This window comes from Psammomys obesus, unplaced genomic scaffold, assembly GCF_907164565.1.
Source record: "Psammomys obesus unplaced genomic scaffold, mPsaObe1.curated_primary_1811, whole genome shotgun sequence".
NCBI classification, from domain to species: domain Eukaryota; kingdom Metazoa; phylum Chordata; class Mammalia; order Rodentia; family Muridae; genus Psammomys; species Psammomys obesus.
The window spans coordinates 1,574,309-1,597,394 of record NW_026596452.1 but is presented as its reverse complement, the minus strand read 5'-3'; the positions used below and the strand labels follow the sequence as shown (position 1 = coordinate 1,597,394).

The 23,086-nt window shown below is 41.1% G+C and overlaps 1 protein-coding gene across 1 annotated transcript in view; it reads right to left on the bottom strand.

Annotated features, from left to right (window-relative positions):
• Positions 1-5,850: 5,850 nt before the first annotated feature.
• Positions 5,851-23,086, bottom strand: part of Dipk2b (divergent protein kinase domain 2B) — a 40,381-nt gene continuing 23,145 nt past the window's right edge. The window contains exons 3-5 of the mRNA XM_055598272.1: positions 10,767-10,940; positions 7,612-7,900; positions 5,851-6,496 (exon numbers count right to left, since the gene is read on the bottom strand). Of these exons, the coding sequence (XP_055454247.1) occupies positions 6,156-6,496; positions 7,612-7,900; positions 10,767-10,940 (804 nt within the window). The 3' untranslated portion in view covers positions 5,851-6,155. The remainder of the gene's footprint in view (positions 6,497-7,611; positions 7,901-10,766; positions 10,941-23,086) is intronic.

Here is a 23,086-nt window from a genome sequence, read left to right as displayed (position 1 = left end):
TTATGTAAGAAGTGGGAAATAGTAAGAGCTGGAGGGAACGGGAACTCCACAAGCAGAGCAACAGAACAAGATAATTTGAACACAGGGAAATTCCCAGAGACTCATACTCCAACCAAGGACTATTTGTGGAGATGACCTGGAACCCCTGCACAGGTGTAGCCCATGGCAGTTCAGTGTCCAAGTGGGTTCCATAGTAATGGGAAGAGGGACTGCCTCTGACATAATCTGATTGGCCTGCTCCTTGATCACTTCCCCCTGAGGGGGGAGCAGCCTTACCAGGCCACAGTAGAGGACAATGCAGCCACTTTTGATGAGAACTGATAGACTAAGATCAGAAAGAAGGAGAGGAGGACCTCCCCTATCAGTGGACTTGGGGAGTGGCATGCATGCAGAAAGGGGAGGGAGGGTGGGATCGGCAGGGGAGGAGGGAGGGGCTTATGGGGGGATACAAAATGAATAAAGTGTAATTAATAAAAAAAATAAAAGATTTAAAAAAAAAACTAACCTGTTACTTTATGGCTGTGTCTGCCTGCTGTTTCAAAGTACTAATAACTTTGATGGAGTAGTAACACATCGGTAAAAAAAAAAAAAAAAAAAAAAAAAAGATGGATCAAGACAAAACAAGGCCACTCTGTACTCATGTCTTAACACAACAACATGAACATTGTGCAGACAGAATGACCAAGTATGTCTTGCTCCCACTAGGACCACGAAGAATCTGTTTTCCTAATGGAACTCCAGGCATAGTTCATGCATTAAGACATACAATGAGATAGTTACTCCCAGTTCCTTATAGCATCAAGTTTAGAATATTTCAGGTGATCAGACATGTAAGTGGGTTTTTACATCTCTTCTTTTCTGCACAAAAATTAGCCTTCTAGAAATAGTTGTGGTGTTTTCCATCATGTGAGTTCTTGGAGCGTATCATTATCCCTCTGCACAGGGTGTGGCATTCCATTGTTTGGATACATTATAGTTCATTCTACCTCTGTCCTGTGTAGACACCTTTATGATGCTTCCAACTTTTGGCAATTCTAGTGCATAACTGTTTATTTGTCACAAATGATGTGCTTATTACTTGATTGTCACAAATATCATTCCTGCAAAGAATAACTTTCATATTTTGCAAGTGACTGTGGCAGGATCCAAAGGGGTACATGCTTGCTCCCAGAGCCAATTTTCCCTTGGGGTTGTCTTGCTGGCATTAAGGTCATAGTCCAGGCCTAAAGACATTTGGTCATCTGAGTGTAACAGACATTCTTTTGTCTTCTTCCTGACTCTTCAAAGAGCTCTAATGTATGGGTCACTCGCATAACACGCCTTTGCTGAACAATGCCTCCAACCTGTTTTTTTTGTTGTCGTTGTTTTATTTTGTTTTTTGTTTTTGGAGAACTGTTTTATCTGCAATTGCTGTTGTCCCTTGCTTGGGTGTAACCTTTTCCTTTGGCTTAAAGTTCCTTCAAGAGGGACAAGCTGATAAGAGAATATCTTATGTTCCTGTGAGCTCAACTGGGCCAATGTATATGGACAACAGGGGTAAAGTGGGTGGGGAGCCATATCACCACGAACCAGCTAGGAGTCTGGTGCTCACTAACCCAACATGCCCTCATTTTTCTTCACATAATGAGGACAGGTGGACTCGGAAAGGCTCCCCATACCACATTTTCTGGAAGAGTCCCTTCTGAGTTCACTGGAGGATTAAGATAGGGAGGGAAGGAGGAAGGGATATAGGTTGCCCAGCTGTCTTTCACAAGTACTCCAGGGTCTGGACCAGAGAAACACTAAAAATGGTCACAGTCAGATTGTTTATTAGCCAGAGGTATTGTGGGGGTTCCCTGGGTAAGAATCAGGATCTTCTCCAAGATGGCACTGCATTCTCTATGGAGAAAGCTCCGTTCTTTTCTTACATTTGCTTTCAAATAGAGACATCATATCACTTAAAGGGGACAATATTTCTGCAAGAAATATTCCTCCCTATTTTATACACACAGAAAGTAAGTCCTGAAAAATGTAAACCAATATGGCCAAAGTTTCCCAGTAACAGGATAGTCATGACTTGATAGCAACTCAGTCTGTTTCCAGAGATCAGAATTTTCCCCAAATTGCTCAGCTTCAACAAAGCATTTGTTCTAATTCCAGAGAAGATGTTCAGGCTGAGGGGATCACCTATATGCAGAAGCCAGATGTTGCAAGACCACAGGCAGGAGACTTTTTTTTAATAGAACACACATTTTCCATTTTATTTAAAACATTTTACACACAGAATACAATTTCTTACTTTCTCTATACTTTAAGACAACCAACATCAACATATAAACCTGGTTACACATTAGAATACAAGATTCCTTTTTAAAATATATATTTTGAGTGGGTTTGCTAGTAAGTGGTACAGGGGTTGTCTCTGACATGAACTCAGTGGCCTGCTCTTTGATCACCTCTTCCTGGGGTGTGTGTGTGTGCAACCTTGCCAGGCCACAGAGGAAGATGATACACAGGCAGGAGACTTAACAAACCACTGAAAATAGCATTCTCCTGTTCAGACAGGTTGTGCAGTTGTTATATACTTCTGATAACTGCAGCTGCCTGAGTCTGACCTCATACATCTTTGGCATACTATATTTCACTCCTGTCCAACACTCACTCCCCTTGGGTGTGGAGGAAAATGAGTCCCCAGTAAATTCCAGCAACACTCAATGCCAAGTGTAAGGAGAACCTGTATCTACAGTCCCTCCCCTTGGCCAGTGTGGTGAGCCTGTGACCTACACAGTAGAGGGCCGCAGCCTAGCTCTGCTATCTCATCTTGCAACTTTTAGTTGTTTATGAATAGATTCAGCTCACATTTCCATTTTTGGGGGTCTCACAAATCATATAAAATGTGTGGCTTATATAACCTGGCAAAATGCCTCCTCTCAAATCCCAGGGTGTAGAAAATAACTCTATATAATTTCATTCTGGTTGAAGTCTCTAGAGTGTTGATTCACCTGTCTCTTGGCTATTAAGAAGTGGCTCTATCTGACTGGTAGTCAGTATAGTGTGTGAACAATGTAGGGACGGGCTGAAGAAGACAGTCATTGTTCTCCCTAGGAACACTTCCTTGTTTCTGCTGTGTCCAGCCCTCCCTTGTTATGGTAAACACAACGTTCACCACATCACCCCCAGACTCAGGAAGCTCTGAGCTGGATGGCAAGCAAGATATAGATCTTCCTGAAATTACACTCAAATGAAGCATAAACATGTGGACAGATTCATCTCTGGTGGATGGCAAATCAAGAAAGCCTCTGCATAAACATAGGACTGAGCAGTGTCTAGAGCTTCAGAGGAAGGAAGCCCTCAACCCTGATTTGTATAAATCCTATACTTTCTCATGCCAGGCCATGCTTTTGCTGTATTGGGGACTGAAACCAGAGCCCCAAGCATGCTAGGCAAGTGCTGTACTGGTGCACTGCATTCTCAGCTTCACTATCACTTTCCATTTACACACAGAGGTTAAATGTTGTAGGTGGAGCTCTCTGGAAGGTGCTACTCATCAGACTTCAGAGTGTATATTGGATTCCTGCAAGTGCTAAAATAAACTTGAAGAATGTGGTGCAAACCAAGAGAATTGCATTCTTTCACAGTTCTTGGGGCTTGCTGGGTTTAAACTTGGGTATCATGAGAGCCATATTCCTTTTGGAGGATCAGGCAGAAGGATTTGTTCCTTTTCTCTTTCCACTTCTAGTGACTGCATGAGTGCCTTGGCTTATAGTTTCATCATTCAGTCCTCATCTCTATGTTCACATCACTGGTTCTTCTCTTTCAAAAGTCCCTCTGCCTCCCTCTTAAGAGGACTCACGAGCTGACACTTAGGACCTACCTAGATAATCCTGCAAAGTCCCAGGATCCTTAACCACATCTTTTCCCATGTGAAGTAATTGTCACAGCTTCTGAGGACTTAGATGTTAACATAATTTTCTGGAACCACCATTTTGGTCTCTCCCTGGTACAAGTAGTTTAGTCAATACCTGTAGAAAAAAGTTCAGAGGAAAAGGAGGAGCAATGGAAATTAGACTACGATGCAGACCCAGAAGTATGTTGGTCTGATGTGTGGAGAAATTTGGAATAACAATCGTCCATCAGAGTTGTAGCTAAGGGGGCCAAATTGGTCAAGGCATTATATTTTTCCAAGCCCAGTGACTCAGCATGGGCATGCTTTAGGACATATGTGGCTTAGAGTGAAGCCACAGAGTGACCAAAGTAGAGTCCAAAGGGCTGACAGTGCCTCTTGCCAATGACACTCCTGTACTTAGGAAAGATGTGTCCCTTGTGAAGGGAATCCTGGTCCCTCTGTTGCATGTCTATTCCAGATAGGTTGTAGCAGAAACAAAAGATGGCATGGAGTTGAGAGGATGTCACGTGGAGATAGCACCTAAGTCTTTAATCATGATGACGAGAATAAGTCTGCTTTGTCCTCAAAATGTGTGAGAAAGGGGACTTTTCAACCTCCTGACCTTGCAGTAAGTCACTAGATGGGGAGCCATTTCCAGCCAACTCAAAAGTGTTATGCCCTGCTTAATGGTTATCTGTCCTCCTTTGGCCTGCACTGCAGATTTGCACACAGCTGCACAAAAACAGCATTTGCTTTCGAGTAGTCGAAAGGCAAAATCAGAAGGCTACTCAGTATACCACAAGACAGGATCCTTGGGGTTAAACTTTAAATGTGAATGAAATTAGAATTGTAAAGTCCAAGATGAGAGTCTGAGACTGATGAGGAAGGCACCAGGGGAATGGATTGGTAGGGAAGGTTTTAGCAGTATACCAGCAAATCACTGCTTCCCTGAGTCTCTGTTTCCCTATGTGTATAGCGAGGCTTGTTAAGCTAGGTGTTCTGAATTCCAAGGTGCTGAAATAGAGGTAGACAATAGGAGGTAGAACAATCTCCAGGAGTAGAAGTCTTGCTGGGAGGTTAGGCAAAGGTCTTAGGCTAAATGATGTCATACATAGAGCCCTATAAACCATGTAGTTAAATATTTCAAAGGAATATCAAAGCAGTTGTTGAGTAAACTGTATTCCATTGGTTGACTTTGAAAAAAAAAAGTTGTTTCTATAATGGCTGGTAAGGCTACATTTGGATGAGAGTTCTAGGACTCCTCATGTGGTAGGAAGAGAGCAGGCCATAGTCCCAGGTTGCAGGTACAATGAGCAATAGAACCTGTCCAGTGCCTCAGGATGCTGTGCCCTGAAATTGGTCTTTACAAGTAAGCTGTAGTCGCACTTGCTGCAGCCTGTTCTGGCTATCTCTGAATACACAGAGATAGTAAAATGGATCTATTCATGGGAGATATGAGGCTCCTTTAGTGTATGCCTCCATTTTGGTCTTGTAGACACCCAGACAGTCTTTCTTGCATTGCTATCTTTTGCTGAGGGTCAGACCACAGCATGAGTTGACCTTTTAGCTTTTCCTGTTTCTCTTCTTGCCTTGCCCATATGCATGTCCTCTAAAAAAAAAAAAAAAAAAACTCAGGTAATTGTGCTTTACACTTGCCTTTTAGAGGACCTGAGCAAGCACATTGGCCCCAGTTGCCCTTGCTCACTTCTTACCTTTAGTGCCTTACCAGTTCTTGTGGTGATTCACTTCTGCACATGTATAAGGAATCCCTGGTACCTACAGGGTACAGTAGCTGCTTGTGTGTGAGCACATCCCTCTGGCTTATAGTATCTTCTCATAGATGTAAGAGAGTAGGACCTTAAGTTCCAGCAGCCTAAAGTCCTGACTTCAAAAAGCCTTCTACCTATAGCAACCTCACAACACGTGGAACTTTCTCACTTGCCCTACCTGTGTATGCTTCTGGAACATGCTTTGTGGGATGCAACTGTATTTCTGTGCCCTTCATATCTCTATTTTCTTTAACTTGCGACAGTCTAACGGAGGTTCAAAGACATTGAGTGTTCACACCTGGGTCTTCCTATGTCTACCTCCTGACTCTGCCATGGTGTACTAGCCAGTGATACCAATCATGCAGTGTCAGGGGTTCTCTCACTAGTTTTGAGTGCTTCTTAGGAAACGAATGTACTTAAATATTTAAAATTGAATTGCTTTTTACAATTTGGCAGCAACTCAACCAAGGACATGGAAGAGCTTATGGATTGTCCCTTCAGGCTAGTGAGGCCCCAGTCACTCAAAACCTGTCATTGTATTTGCAGTCTGGGTAACGGTAGGCAAATCTAGGATCACAGGTTCTCAGAGGTCTCAAGATGTCCTTCAGCCGACTGGTGGCTTCGAGAACTTCCAGGTCTGTGCTGGAATCCTTGCTACACAGGCTGAGAGCAGAGTCTATTTCCTCTTGCACAGGGGAGGGAAACTTTCCCCGAAGAAGTTGAGGCAGCAACTGCTGACATGCCAGCACTTGGCTTTGCTTCTCAGGGATAGTGTCACAGGAGGACATCTGGCCCTGGTAACCAGAAACCAGGCAGCTAAAAATGTCTTCGTTCTCTCCAGTCCCAGCAGCTGCTTGGCTGCCTAGAAAAGAAATCAAAAATATCAGATACTGTACAACCTATTCGTTTGTGTGTGTGTATGTGTGTGTGTGTGTGTGTGTGTTACGATGGGGTGTGACACTGCCAACTAGAATTGCTGAGTGAAATGGTTTAGTTTCGAAGTATTTCTCTATCACTGGAAGATTTAGGGATCAGAAACATAACAGCCCCTTCAGAGAACAGCATTGAGTAACACTCTCCCACAATTAGGCGAAGGTCCAAGCTTGGGAAAACCACTGTTCCTGGGGAGCTGGACTATAATTGTAGAAATCATAACCACATTGTTATTTTCCTATTATTACTGAATTAGGGAAATAGGGATGGTAATAAGATTGGTTTGATTGCACATTTAGAATAAAAATTTGTTTGTAGGGGGTCATGCCATCCAGAATATGCAATGGGACTGATCTTTGCATAGCTTGAATACTCTGTGATCAACCTTCCTTCTAATTTGATTCTTCTTAGTAAAGGTAAAACAGGAAGAAAAGAGGTTTGGTTTCTTTGTTTTTGCTGAGTTTGTTTTTAAAAAAAGTGTCACAAACTGGAAAAAATCTTTGTTTTCCTATTATTGTGCTCTGCACACTTGGTCACCTTGAGAAACTCTTGGTTAATAAACTCAAGAGCACTGGCTGAACCTTTGTAAACATTGAGAAACATTACTTTCTCACATATCTCATTTGCTTCTTTGTTTTTGTAATTTTCAAACTTTACAAAGTGAGTGTGTTGACACTGCAAAGTGTACTTGTGTATCCGGCCAGGAATTATGTTTTAGGTTAGAGCTAAGAACATCTAAGGAGAAAAACTTGAGGGAGAAAAGCTTGTGACTTGTGTGTGTGTGAGTGAAATAGAGAACTGCCCTGGGAGGGTTCACCTAAGTTTATACCACCATGGACAATGTTTGTCACAAGCAAGGCTATGTTCCCTTTTCCTTCAGAAATGAAGATGAAAAGAAATTGAAAAAGGGGTGAGGGGACATTGTTCTATGACCAATACTGTTTCCAAAACCTGGATTAAGTGTGACCCCAGATCACTTCTCCTTAGCGTTGGTCACCCTGACATCCCCCTTGACAGCTGCTCTGTGAAGCTCATGCTGAGTACCTTCCTTCTTGTCGATGATGCCTAGTGCACTGGCATCCCGGATGAACAGATGCCCATTGTCAAAGATGCCAAACATGCCTGCATCAACATGGGTGAAGTAGAAGAAATAGTTTAAATCATTGCTCCTCAGGGATTCCAGGACCCCGAGGAGTTGGTAGGCAAGGTCAGCAGCTTGCTCTGGAGGTGCATCATAAAATTCTTGCAGTGGCCTGGTGCTGGTACTGATCAGGAATCTACCACAGGAGCCCAGGTACTTGGGCATTGGCCAGCCTTCTGCCCCAGGGAAGATCTGCCAAGTCAGAAGAAGCAGGCATTAGACACAGAAAGAGAAATCTCACAGAGGCAGCTTTCTACTTTCACCCACAGCCCACATAAGTAACTTTTATTGCCAGTGTGGATCTCAAAACATGCTGGCCAAACATTTCTTCAACTTTTTAATACCTTTTGGAACATGGTAAGGCTCCCACCCTTCCCCTACTTTTGTAGTGCATTGCTGATGGAAGAATTCAGGAAGGAGGCTGCTCTCATCTGTGCTGTGGATCAGATTTCACAACTTTCTCCAAGTAGGACCTGAGAATGCTAACCAATTTTCAGTGGTACCCAGGATTCAGCAAATATGTTTCTTTTAAGTTGTGTCATTTAAAAAATTTGACTAGTCTGCAATTTTCAAGATTTCATTGCTTAGAAGCCATGGAAAAATAATTAAAGATCAACTTCAGGCTTAACTGCAAGACAAATAAAATAATAATAATAATAATAATAACAACAACAACAACTATTTCAAGAAAGGTATTATGTGTGTTTATAGTCCCAGCAGTTCAGGAAGCTGATACAGGAGGATTGAGGCCAGCTTGCTCAACAGAGCTCACGAATAAATAGAACAATGCAAGTACCTGGCTCTGGAAGAGGACAGGTATCATGCAGATGTCTGTCCCTTTGCTGTCCCCACTGCTAGGTTGAGCAAATCTGACTAGTTCAGGAAACTACAGGCTCAAAAATTCTTCTTAAATGGAGGGAAGCTTCTAGACAGACTAGCACTGATCTGGGAAAGTGTAGCCCATCCTGTCTCCTTGTAAGAGCACTCAACTTGTGGATTTGGGAGATGAAAAGTGAGGAGGGAATACTAGCTGGATTTTTCTTGGCCATTTTGAAAAGTTTGTTTTTTTACACTTAATAAATGAGCTGCATCTCCATCACTACCACCCATCCATTCTTCCTCTACTTCCTCCTCTGTCCCCCTTCTTTCTCCAAAATTTATGCTCTAGTCTTTATTATTGCTACACATAGATACATATATTTATATACATATATCTTCACACATGTATATATAACCTACAGAGTTCATTTAGTGTTATTCATATGCATATGTGACCAGAGCTGACCATTTGCAATTGGACAGTCTATGTGGGATTTTGTCCAGAAAAAGACTTATTTTCCCTCTCTTAGTAGCCATTGACCACCTGTAGCTCTTTATCTCAAGCTAGGACCACATACTTTATCTCAAGTATGTGGAATACTCCATGTCCATGTTAGGATTTCAATTGTTGATCCTTTTTTAAAATGAACCTAGAACTAGAAAAGATAACAATAATTACAAATACCGCTCTACCCTTTGTTTACCTTCTTAAGTAAACAAAGTCTGGGTGATGCATCTTAGTAGCAGACTGCTTAGCTAGGCCCTTGGTCTCATCCCCAGCATGACAGAAAACAAAACAAAAAGTAGACATGATAGCTCTCTCTCTGTGTCTGTCTGTCTCTCCTTCTCTCTGACAATTTTCTGCTATCTTCTACCCCCTTTAAGTCATGTTATAAAGAACTCATGCTCTTTGCTTTTTGAATTTTCTCTGTCTCAGAGGGACATCCTGGACTTACTGACCTTGTATAAATGTGCAAAGTCATTCCTGGGTCCCATACCACATTCTTTCTGGATAAAGCCCAGGATTACGTGTAGTGTCTCAGCCCCATGGTCACAGGCCAGGTTTCTCAGGAGCCAGGCCTTAGGATAACCAAGGTGGCAACAAAAGCTAGTATTGTGGGTAAAAGGCCTCCAAGAAGATCCCTGAGCATGCAGGGCAAATGGCAGCTCCTTCTCTGTCATTAGAATGTTTAGTGACAAAGATACTAGGCAGGTTTTAGCAGGAAGAGTACAGCTTCTGATGTCTCTGATGATAGACACCTTTAGGATTAGGTTTCATGGCTGACACTTTTTTTTTTTTTTTTTTTATCTAAGCCCAAGCGGAGACAAAACTAACATCCTGGGGGGATTTCACAATGAGCACTAACTGATGGTGACTGCAAATCTTCAGTAAAACATCTGGCATGTAGTAAGAATCCAATAGTCTTCATTGTGTAGCCAGCCATTAGCTTTTTGGCTAATATTTAGGAACTTTCTTTGTTGTGGCTCCCTTTTTCTCTATCTGTATCTTTATATTATGGTACTTTAAAAGATGGTCTCATTATGTCACTATGTCCTGCTTTTCTTTCTTTCTTTTTTTCCTCCTCCTTCCCTCCCTTCTGCTCTCTTACTACTCTTTCTCTTCTCCCACCCATCCCCCACCTTTAACTCTTCTTTCATTCCCCTTTCTTCCCCTTCAACCTCTGTTATCCTTTCTGTCTGTTATGGCATTTAGATGTCCTGACGCTTGTCAGGGAGATTTAGCTGCACAAGTTCTGTGGATGCCTCTTAACATAGTAAGTATCTCTTTTCCCTAAGTGTCCCCAGGCCCCAGTACATCCATATTAATTTGACTGCTCTTCAGTTATGCCACTTCTAGTTTTTTCTTTTCTCTTCTCCAAACATAGCCACAGGGTGCATCTCTGGGTGGCTGTTTCACCAGCCCCTGAGCTTGCTCAAATCTTACTTACCTTAGTGGCAGAGATAAATTTGCCTTCCTTCACAAAGCCCTTCTTGGCTGCCTCAACTTTTTAAAGTTGGCTACTGTTCCCTGCTACCCACACCCTCAGCCCTACCGTCCCATACCTCTTTCCTCACTAGCTGCCAAGGCTGGCAAACATTTACCTGATGTTGTAAATGTACTGGTACAGATTTGTGGCCCCAAGACATGTAGCAAGAAGGGGAGAAAAATCAACTTAGGGGAGGTGTCTGAGAGTCCAAAGTAGTAACAAAACTTGGGGGCTTGTGGGAGTCACAGTACCTGCAAAATGATGGGGTGTGCATTGACAGCCAGCGTGTAGAGGAGACGCAGCTTGTCACGGTCGGTGAAGTGGTCCATGAAAATGCTGCCAGCATCAGCCACTTCGGCATAGCGTCGAACCACACGATCCAAGAGTCTTTGTGAAGGGCAACGCAGGAAGGGACTTGGCAGGCCCTGCAGACACATGAGAGAGACCAAAGATGGAGAGGAGCTGCTGGATTCTTGCAAGTGATGTAGACACTGGAACGAGAGCCCAGGTGAGCAATGGAGTAGAGGTCCATGGATGGTTGAGAAAGATGTTAAGCAAGAGGGTGGAGACCCCTGGGTGGGACACAGGAGACATAATGCTCCTGTAGGTTGGGGCAGGAGAAGGCATGGAAGGCTACACAGGAATGGGAGCACTGGAGGCATGGAGGCCAGCTTTGTTTATTTGAAAGCTGAGCTTTCCCCACCCCCATAGCAAGGATAGCTTCAAAAGAGAATCAACAGTACCAGACATACTGTTGTCCATGTGCTTCCAGTGGAAGCTCTTTTTCCATGACTGCCTCCTTAGAGAAGTAGGATAAAGCTGTCTTTGATGGATATAGAATGCCCAGTGTAAGGATACCTCCTAATGGGGCAGTTGGTAAAGTTAGCTCATTATCCAGATTCCCCCCAAGGATTTAGATTTGGAGATCTATCTGAGAGAGAGGGTATATGACAGAGCTATGAAGAAAGTAAGAGATTCTATGAACCAAAGTGACTGGAGACTTAAAGAAATTACATACATTTACAAAATAAATGAAACCAAACCAAACCCAACCCAAACCAAACCAAACGAAAACCAACCAGCCAAACAACCAAAGACACAAACAAAAAATCCAAACAAGCCTCCGCCCCAAATAACAACAACAACAACAAAAATCACAATTGCTTCATTCCAGAGCTCAGGCTATAAGCTGCATGGTAAATTCTAAGTCAGGGATGGTGCTATGATTTGCCATTATCCCTCAAATTTCATGATTGGAACTTTAATTCCCAAAGTCATATGCTAATGGTATTTGGAGGTGGGATCTTAGAGTAGTAATTAAGATTGAATAAAAAGTATAATCCCAATACTGGTATTAGTGGCTTTTTAAGAAGAGGAAGAGAGACCTAAGCTAGCCTGCTTGCTCTGTTTTATCATGTGATGCCTCTGCCTGGTTATGATACAGGATAAAAGCCCACACCAGATGCTAGTATCAAATTCTTGGGCAAATTCTTTCCAGCCTCAAAAACCATTAGTGAAACAAATAGCCATCCTTTAAAAATTGGGCTGTGCTGTTCATGTATAGCAATAGAAAACAGACTAAGAAAGCATCACCACAAATTCCTTTTCCAGAGAGTAGGATCACTGACTCTTTGTTCACAGTCCCAGGGAAGCCAAGCAGCTTTATCAACCCAAGGAAATGTTGCTTTTCTGAGGCACTGAAGGAAACACAGTAGGTTAGAATAGGGAGTCCTGAACCTACTGAAACTTAACCTTTGCCTCAGGAGGATAGTGGTAGCTTTATTTCATCTCTCAGGAATGAACCTTCAAAAATTCTTTTAAAGTGTTCAGCATCCTGGGTTCCAGAAAATCATATCATGTTTAAGCTAATTTATGTATTAATCACCCAAGGTGCTCCGAATGACTTTTGATGTTTCCAAAACAAACTTTGCCCGAAAGGTAAAGATTTGTCACTGCTGAAATTATTTAAGTATTTGTTCTGATAGCCATATAAATGTATAAGAGAACACCAGTTATTCTCAGAAAGAAAATCTAGGACCAGAGGTATGGCTTTTCATCCTAAGACTGGGAGTTGGCTTTTCTCAGTAAGGTCACTTCCAACAACTGGGTTTGGAATGTTAAAAGAAATGTCCAACAAATAAAGTTTTATTCTGTGTGAACCTAGCTGTTCTTAAGCTCGCTTAGCTTCCAGGAGAAGAAGAGACAACTTCAATTTTAATAAACCTACTTCCAGTTAAACACTTGAACACCTTTTATATGATTTTGCTGTTAAGGATGCTTGTAAAACAGAGCTGAGGTTAATCATGCATCACAGTTAATCAGTGGGCTATCATTAAGACAATGACAATTTAATAATTGCCTCCTCTTTTGTTTTGTGAAGAAAAATGACTGACAGTTTTGTGCCTACTCTAATTTTGTTCTTTTAATATAGTACTTTTGGGTACTCCTCTGAAGTGCCAATACAACAGGAAGTGTTTTGATGTGTCAATTTCTATCTATAAGTATCTGCTAACATAGTAATGGTTTTGAAGTAACCACATGGATGATTTTAAACATTTAGAAATCCAAGAACATCCTTGTTACAGCTCAGGCAGAGCTCATCTTCTTAGCTCACTGTTACATCTAATAGAGGAGGGAGAGGAAGCTGTAAATCATTTCAATTTTGCTTTGAAGTCCATAAGTTAGGACTGCTTTAAAATAGGTGTCTTTCCCCTTAGGAAGTTGCTCTATGCTACTTAGGCTGATCAACCCAGATTCCTTGGAATTAAGTCACTGGTAAAAAGTCAACTGCAAAGGATAAGTGAAGAAGAGGGAATGAGACCAGGGCTAGTATCTAATTTGGAGTTTGTCTTAGATCATGTTAGAGTGGATAGCATACCCAGGATAGTTGAGTAGACATTAACATTGTATTCAAATACCTGAATGACTTGGTGGGATGGAGTAAATAATATGGGAAGTATTCCTAACATTACAAGTTCAGTCTCTCAAAGATCTAGTTTCTATGTAGATGGGTCCTCTCATTTCTGATGATGTCTTTTCCATAGGCAGGGTTTCTGTTTGTTTAGGTTGTTGGTGCTTTGCAGAGGCTCTAAGTTGAACCCTAATGGAGTGTCCCATGAAGAGTTGAGCTTTTGTTCCATTTTGGTTTCTGGAGAGGGTTCACAGGAGAGGGTTCACAGTAACAAGGAGACGCTTGAATGTGTGGAGTTGCATGGTGGATTTATCCTTTTTCCTGCTTCAATCAGAGCCTTCTAACACATTTCTGTTTTACTGTTGACCGGCCAGTTCCTGTTTGACCTTGCCAACCACTGACCTGAGGGGGGATTTCTTCTTGGAAGGGTAGACAACATTCACTTCAAGCTTGGCTTTTCAGAATGCAATATGATAAATAGTTACAAGCACATTCTTTACAGCCAAGCTGCTGGGGCTCAAATTCCAGATCTGTCACTTAACAACTGTATAGTTTGGGAGAAATTCTTCATTTTAAATGTAACTGAAAAATAATTATTAAGGAGATTATTTGTCTTTTTAAAATTAATTAATTTATTCTATAAATTACAGTTTATTCACTTTGTATCCCAACTGTAGCCACTTCCCTCCTCCCATAACAATCCCACTATCCTTTCCTTATCTACTCCCATGAACCTCCCCAAGTCCACTGATATGGGAGGTCCTCCTCCCCCTCCCTCGGACCCTAGCTTATCAGATCTCATCAGGACTTGCTGCATTGTCTTCCTCTGTGGCCTGGTAAGGCTGCTCCCCTATCAGGGGGAGGAGGTGGTCTAAGAGCCAGCCACTGAGTTCATGTCAGAGACAGTCTCCATTTCCCTTATTAGGTAAACCACTTGGAGACTGAGCTGCCATGAGCTAAATCTCTGCAGAGGTTCTAGGTTATCTCCATGCATGGTTCTTGGTTGGAATATTAGTCTCAGAATTTTTGGTTCTGTTTCTCTCCTTGTGGAGCTCTTGACCCCTCCAGGTCTTTGTGTCTCCCCCTTCTTTCATAAAATTCCCTGCACTCTACACCAAGGTTGGCTCAGCATCTGCTTTGATACCTTGCTGGGTAGAGACTTTCAAAGGACTTCTCTGGTAGGCTCCTGTCCTGTTCCCTGTTTTCTCCCTCTTCCAATGGCAGTCCCATTTGCCCTTCTGAGTGAGGATTGATAATCTTACCCAGGGTCTTTCTAATTGCTTAGCTTCTTTAGGTGAAAAGATTTTAGTATGTTTATCCTATAATATATGTCTAATATCCTCTTACAAGTGAGTATAAATGGTGTGTGTCTTTCTGCTTCTGGGATACCTGAGTCAGAATGATATTTTCTAGTTCCCACATTTGCCTGTAAATTTCATTATTTCCTTGTTTTTAATTGGTGAATAGTATTCCACTGTGCAAATGTACCACAATTCCTGTATCCATTCCTCAGTTGAGGGACATCTGGGTCGTTTCCAGGTTCTGGCTATTAAAAATAAAGCTGCTTCGAGAAAGGTTGAACAAATGTCCATGTTGTATACTTGAACTTATTTTGGATTTATGCCTAATAGTGGTATAACTGGTTATAGAGGAAGCGCTATTCCTAATTGTCTGAGAAAGCGCCATATTGATTTCCAAAGTGGTTGTATAAGTTTACATTCCCACCAGCAATGGAGGAGGGTTCCTTTTTCTCCACATCCTCTCCAGCATGTGTTGTCACTTGAGTTTTTGATCTTAGCCATTCTGATGGGTGTAAAGTAAAAGATCAGGGTCATTTTGATTTGTATTTCCCTGATGACTAAGGATGTTCTTTGAGTGTTTCTCTGACATTCAATATTTCTCTATTGAGAACTCTCTGTTTAGCTCTGTACTCCAGTACAGTATCCTTTTCTTTACAGAAGCTTTTCAGTTTCATGAAGTCCCATTTATTTATTTATTTTTTTATTCTTTATTAATTACACTTTATTCACTTAGTATCCTCCTGTGGTTCTCTCCCTCCTCCTTTCCCAATCCCTTCCTTCCTCCACCCTCTGCATGCATGCCCCTCCCCAAGTTCACTGATAGGGGAGGTCTTCTTTTCCTTCCTTCTGATCCTAGTCAATTAGGTCTCATCAGGAGTGGCTGCATTGTCTTCTTCTGTGGCCTGGTAATGCTGCTTCCCCCTCACGGGGAGGTAATTAAAGAGCAGGCCAATCAGTTCATGTTAGAGACAGTCCCTGTTCCTAATACAATGGAACCCACTTGGATACTGAACTGCCATGGGCTACATCTGTGCAGGGGTCTTAGGTTATCTCCATGCATAGTCCTTGGTTGGAGTATCAGTCTCAGGAAAGACCCCTGTGCTCACAATTTTTGGTTCTGTTGCTCTCCTTGTGGAGTTCCTGTCCTCTCCAGATCTTACTGTTTCCTACTTCTTTCATAAGATTCCCTGCACTCTGCCCAAAGGCTGCCCATAAGTCTCAGCATCTACATTGATAGTCTGCAGGGCAGAGCCTTTCAGAGGTCTTCTGTGTCAGGCTCCTGACTTGTTCCCTTTTTTCTCCTTCTGATGTCCATCCTCTTTGCCTTTCTGGATAGGAATTGAGCATTTTAGTTAGAGCCCTCCTTCTTGATTAGTTTCTTTAGATGTACAGATTTTAGTAGGTTTATCGTATGTTATATGTCTATATGAGTGAGTATATACCGTGTGTGTCTTTCTGCTTCTGGGATAGCTCACTCAGGATGACCTTTTCCAGATCCCACCATTTACCTGCAAATTTCAGGATTTCCTTGTTTTTTTATTGCTGAGTAATATTCCATTGTGTAGATATACCACAATTTCTGCATCCATTCCTCCACTGAGGGGCATCAGGGCTGTTTCCAGCTTCTGGCTCTTACAAATAAGGTTGCTACAAACATGGTTGAACAAATGTCCTTATTGTGTATTTGAGCCTCTTTTGGATATAGGCCTAGGAGTGGTATGGCTGGATCTTGAGGAAGCGCTATTCCTAGTTGTCTGAGAAAGCACCAGATTGCTTTCCAGAATGGTTGTACAAGTTTACATTCCCACCAGCAGTGGAGGAGGGTTCCCCTTTCTCCACAACCTCTCCAGCAAAACTCTCTTGAGTTTTTTTTTTATTAATTACACTTTATTCACTTTGTATCCCCCCATAAGCCCCTCTCTCCTCCCCTCCTGATCCCACCCTCTGTCCCCCTTCTTCATGCATGCCCCTCCCCAAGTCCATTGATAGGGGAGGTCCTCTTCTTCTTCCTTCTGATCTTAGTCTGTCAGATCACATCAGGAGTGGCTGCAATATCATCTTCTGTGGCCTGGTAGGGCTGCTCCCCCCTTAGGGAGAAGTAATCAAAGAGCAGTTCAATCAGATTATGTCAGAGGCAGTCCCTCTGCCCATTACTATGTAACCCACTTGGTCACTGAACTGCCATGTGCTACTTCTGTGCAGGGGTTCTAGGTTATCTCCATGAATAGTCCTTGGTTGGAGTATGAGTCTCTGGGAAGTTCCCTGTGTTCAAAATTTCTGGTTCTATTGCTCTCCTTGTGGGGTTCTTGTCCTCTCCACATCTTACTATTTCTCACTTCTTACATAAGATTCCATGCACTCTGCCCAACAATTGGCCATAAAGTCACAGCGTCTGCTTTGATAGTCTGCAGGGCAGAGGCTTTCAGAGGCTCTCTGTGGAAGGTTCCTAGGTTGTTTCCTGTTTTCTTCTTCTTCTGATGTCCATCCTCTTTGCCTTTCAGGATGGGGATTGAGCATTTTAGTTAGGGTCCTCTCTTTTGCTTAGTTTGTTTAGATGTACAGATTTTAGTAGGTTTATTCTATATTGTATGTTTATATGAGTGAGTATATACCGTGTGTGTCTTTCTGCTTCTGGGACAGCTCACTCAGGATGATCCTTTCCAGTTCCCACCATTTACCTGCAAATTTCATGATTTCCTTATTTTTCATTGCTGAGTAATACTCCATTGTGTAGATGTACCACAATTTCTGCATCCATTCTTCATTTGGGGGGCATTTGGGTTGTTTCCAACTTCTGGGTGTTGGTATTTTGATGGGAATTTCATTGAGTCTATAGATTGCTTTTGTCAGGATGGCCATTTTCACTATGGTTATCCTACCAATCTGTGAGCATGGAAGATCTTTCCATCTTCTGATATATTCTTCAATTTTTTTTTTCTGCAGAGACTTTTGTTTCATTTAAACAGGTCTTTCACTTGCTTGGTTAGAGTCACACCAGGTAATTTTTGTTATTAGTGCCTATTGTGAAGGGTATTGATTCCCTAATGTCTTTATCAGCCTTTTTGTCTTTCATATACAAGAGGGCTACTGATTTTTTGAGTTAATTTTGTATCCAGCCAGTATGCTGAAGGTCTTTATCAGCTGAAGGTGTTCTCTGGTTTAATTTTTGGGATCACTCATATATGTTATTATATCATCTGTAAATAGTGATACTTTGACTACTCCCTTTCTGATTTTTATCCTTTTGATCTCCTGTAGTTGTCTAATTGCTCTAGCTAGGAGTTCAAGTACTATGTTGAAGAGATATGGAGAGACTGGGCAGCCTTGCCTTGTCTCTGATTTCAGTGAGATTGATTTAAGTTTCTCTCCATTGAGTTTGATGTTGGCTATAGGCTTGCTGTTTATTTACTTTACTATGTTTAGGTATGTGCCTTGTAACCCTGATCTCTCCAAGGCTTTAAACATGAATGGGTGTTGGATTTTGTCAAATGTGTTTTGGCATCTGAGGAGATGATCATGTGATTTTTCTCCTTCAGTTTGTTTATATGGTGGATTAAATTGATGGATTTCCGTTTATTGTACCACCCCTGCATGCCTGGGATGAAGCCTACTTGGTCATGGTGATTGATATCTTTTATGTGTTCTTGGATTCTGTTTGCAATTATTTTACTGAGTGTTTTTGCGTCAATGTTCACAAGTGAGATAGGTCTGAAATTCTCTTTTTTTGTGTGACTTAGGTATCAAGGTTACTATGGCCTCGTAGAATGAGTTTGGTGATGTTCGTTCTGTTTTTATTTTGTGGAATAATTTGAAGAGAATTGGAGTTAGCTCTTCTTTGAAGGTCTGGCAGACTTCTGCACTGAAAATCTGGCCCTGGGCTTTTTTTTGGAAGGGAGACTTTTGATGATTGCTTCTATTTCCTTGGGGGATATAGAACTATGTAATATATTTACCTGATCTTGATTTAATTTTGGTAAATGAACTACATCAAGAAAATTGTCCATTTCATGTGTATTTTAAAATTTTGTAGCATATAGGCTCTTGTAGTAAGACCTAATTGTTTGGATTTCCTCATTGTCTGTTGTTATGCCCCCATTTTCATTTATGATTTTGCTGATTTGAATAGTTTCTCTCTGCCTTTTAGTTAATTTGGCTAAGGATTTGTCTATCTTGTTGATTTTCTCAAAGAACCAGCTCTTGGTTTCTTTGATTCTTTGAATTGTTTTCTTTGTTTCTAATTCATTGATTTCAGCTCTGAATTTGATTATTTCCAATTGTTTGCTCTTCTTGGGTGTGTCTGCTTTTTTTTTTCCCTAGGGCTTTTAGGTGTGCCATTAAATTTCTTGTATGAGATGTCTCAAACTTCTTTCTGGAGGCACTTAGTGTTATGAACTTTCCTCTTAGCACTGCTTTCATTGTGTTCCATAAGATTTCGTAAGTTGTGTCTTTATTTTCATTGAATTTCAGGGAGTCTTTAATTTCTTTTTTTCATTTCTTCCCTATCTAAGCTCTCATTGAGTAGGGAGTTGTTTAGTTTCCATGTGTATGTAGGCTTTTTGTTATTTCTGTTGTTGTTGAGGTCTAGTTTTAGGCCATGGTGGTCTGATAGGATACAAGGGTTTTTTTCTATCTCCTTATATCTGTTGATGTTTACTTTGTGCCCTACTATATGGTCAGTTTTTGAGAGGGTTCCATGAGGTGCTGAGAAGAAGGTACACTCTTTTGAGTTTGGGTGTAAAGTTCTGTAGATATCTATTAGGACCATTTGATTAAGGAGCTTTGTAAGTGTCATTATTTCCCTATTTAGTTTCTGTCTAGATGATTTGTTCCTTGGTGAGAATGGAGTGTTGAAGTCTTCCCCTATTAATGTGTCAGGATCGATGTGTGATTTAAGCTTTAATAATGTTTCATTTACAAATGCAGGTGTTCTTGTGTTTGGAGTGTATATGTTCAGGATTGTCCTGTCCTCCAGGTAGATTTTTTCTTTGATAAGAATGAAGTGCTCCTCATCACCTTTTTTGATTAATTTTGTTGAATGTCTATTTTAGTAGATATTAGGATAGCTTCCCCAGCTTATTTTCCTGGTCAGTTTGCTTGAAAAACATTTTTATATCCCTTTACTCTGAGGTAGTGTTTATCTCTGTTGCAGAGTACTGTTTCTTGGATGCAGCAGAATGTTGGATCATGTTTACACAACCATTCTGTTAGTCTTTGTCTTTTTATTGGAGAGTTGAGTCCACTGATGTTGATAGGTAATAGTGATCAATGAATGTTAATTCCTTTTATTGTGAAGTTGGTTGTTTTACTGTGTTTCAATGCTTGTTTTCTTTCAATTTTTTTTTTTGTGAAGTTACCTATATTTTGTGTTTTCTTGGATGTAATTGTTTTCATTGGATCGGAGTTTTCCTTCTAGTATCTTCTGTAGGTTGGGCTTCTGTGTAGATATTGTTTAAGTTTAGTTTTGACACAGAATATTTTGTTTTCTCCATGTATGTTGATTGAAAGCTTTGCTGGGTTGTTCTGTGTGGTCTCTTTGAATCAGCATGATATCTACCAAGGCCCTTCTGGCTTTCGTAGTTTCAGTTAATAAGTCTGATGTGATTCTGATACTTCTACCTTTAAATGTTACTTGGCCTTTTTACCTTGCTGCTTTTAATATTTTTTAATTTGTTCTGTAGATTTAGTATTTTGAAATTATGTGACACGTGGAGTTTCTTTTCTGGTCTAGTCTATTTGGTTTTCTGTAGGCCTCTTGTATGTTTATGGACAGCTCTTTCTTTTGGGTTGGGAAAATTTTCTTCTATGATTTTCTTGAAAATATTTTCTGGACCTTGGAGCCTGGAATCTTCTTTTTTGTCTATTCCTATTATTCTTAGATTTCGTCTTTTCATGGCATCCTTGATTTTTTGGATGTTTTGTTTTTAGAACTTTTCTCATTTTACTTTGTCTTTGAGAGACGTATCAGTTTTTGCAATTGTATGTTCAGCACCTGAGTTCCTCTCTTCCTTTTCTTATACTCTGTTGGTGATACTTACCTTTGTGTTTCCTGATCTGTTCTCTATGTTCTCAAGCTCCAGGGTTTTCTGTGTTTCTGTTTTATTGATTGATTATAATTCTGTTTTTATGTCTTGCACCATTTCCTTCATCTGTTTGAATGTGGATTCCTGTCTTTCCACGATGGCATCAATTTTTTTTTGTTTGTTTGTTTCCTCTTTATATGCCACCACTTGTTCCCTCTACCTGTGCTTCTATTTGTTTGGCTGTATTTGCCTGTATTTCTTTGAGAGCTTTGTTCTTTTCCTCTTTAAGTGCCTCTAATACCAGAACTTGGGAGGAAGAGGTTGGCTGATATCTGAGTTCAAGGCCAGCCTGGTTTACATAGAGAGTTACAGGTCAGCCTGGGGTTACACAGCAAAATCTTGTCTCAAAAAAATAACCAACCAACTGAATGAATGAACGAACAAAAAATAAATAAAGATCTATGACTACATGGTAAATTTGAGACCAGGTTTGATCCATGAGCCCCTGTATCAACCACCCCCAGTCCTTTAATACCAGCACTCAAAAGCAAAGGCAGACAATCTCTATAAGTTCCAGGCCAGCCTGGCCTGCAGAGTCAGATCATGTTTCTTATCTTTTTAACCAGGATGCTGTTTTGATAGTGAAAGTGGTGATTTCAAAAATTTGATTAAATAAAAAATAACTATCATACTTGCATACAATGTGTTGTGATTATATTCACCCTCCTTCAGTGGGCATGTGGGTATGAGGGATCCAATTTCTGGCTGCTAGTATAGAGGAACCCCTCCACTACCCTATCTCATACCTGTTCTACTTCTGTATATTCCTTATTTCCAATTAGTCTTCCTTCTACACCTGTGTCCTTCCTTTTTTATCCTGCCCATGCAGTCAGTCACAGCTGTTGTGTGATCATGATTGCATGGTTGTGGCATATCCAGAAGATGGTGCTCCACTAATTTCTTTCCCATTAGTTCTCACAGTGTTTCTAGTCCTTCTTCCTCAATGTTCCATGAATTTTAAAAGAAGGGTGTCCCATTTATATCCAAGCACTAAGCAGTCACTTATTTTTAGAACTTTGACTGGTGATGGGTCCTTGTTTTAACTACCACCCACTGCCAAAAGAGGCTTCTCTGACCAGAACTAGGTCCTTTTATCCCTCCACTCTTTTCTACAACTCCATGCACTCTGCCCAAAGTTTGGCTATGATTCTCAGCAACTGCTTTGATCCCCTGGTGGGTGGAGTTTTTCAGAGGACGTCTATGATAGGTTCCTATCCTGTTTCCTCTCTTAAACTGCTTCCAGTTTCTATTCTATTTGACCTTCTAAATGAGAATTAAGTATCCTCCCTTGAGTCCGCCTTGTTATTTAGCTTCTTTATGTTTGTGGATTGTAGTATGGTTAACCACTTTCAACCAATGAGATTTAGTTGCCTGGCCCATCCCCTGCCTGGCCATCACAATGTTCGCAACACCAACACAGGGACAATAGGTCAACTTCCCATAAACACACTTTATTTTCCATTGCTTTTGTGTTGCCAGCAGTAGAGCCAAGGCCATTTTCTCTACCTCATTCTTTCATTTCAGGCCACACTTCCTCTAAACTGCTTCCTGGCATTGCAATACTCTTTTTCTTTTTTCCCTTGCTGTTTGTGCCTCATAGGTCTTAGGCTATCACCTTTCTCTTTAACTGTTTGGTGCCTTATGGTCATGACTTGGATCTTCACACTTCTGTAACCTAGTAGTGTGTGGACAGCTATGAGATCTTGAGAAGTAAATCCTTGTCCACAGACTGATATGATGCAGTGCACTTACTAGGGTATATGCTCCAACTCAGAAATCCTGAGAAGCTGAGTTAGCCCACAGGTACTTGGTACAGGAACTGTAAACTTTGGTGATGTTGGAGGAATAGGGAGCACAAGTAATATGGATGTATCAAGTTAACTCCACAGATCATGACATTGACTTCCAGAAATGAACATATATGAGAAATGAATGGCCCTTGAAGCAGTCGTACATGGACTAAAGGAAATGTCTTGCAACTTTCTGGTACTTTGGAGGCAGAGATAGATACATTTCCAACACATTAATTGTATTAGGTACTTTCTCACTACCTGACACTGACAACTAAAGGATGGGTTTATTTCTCCCTAAAGCTTGAAGGTATAGTTCATCATGGCATTGAAGGCATTGCAGCAGGATCATGAAGCAGGTGGATACATTGTATCTGCAGCTAGGAAGCAGAGAGAGAGAGAGATGAAAGTTAGTACTCAGCTCACTTCTTTCTTCTTCTTTTTCTTCTTCTTCTTCTTCTTCTTCTTCTTCTTCTTCTTCTTCTTCTT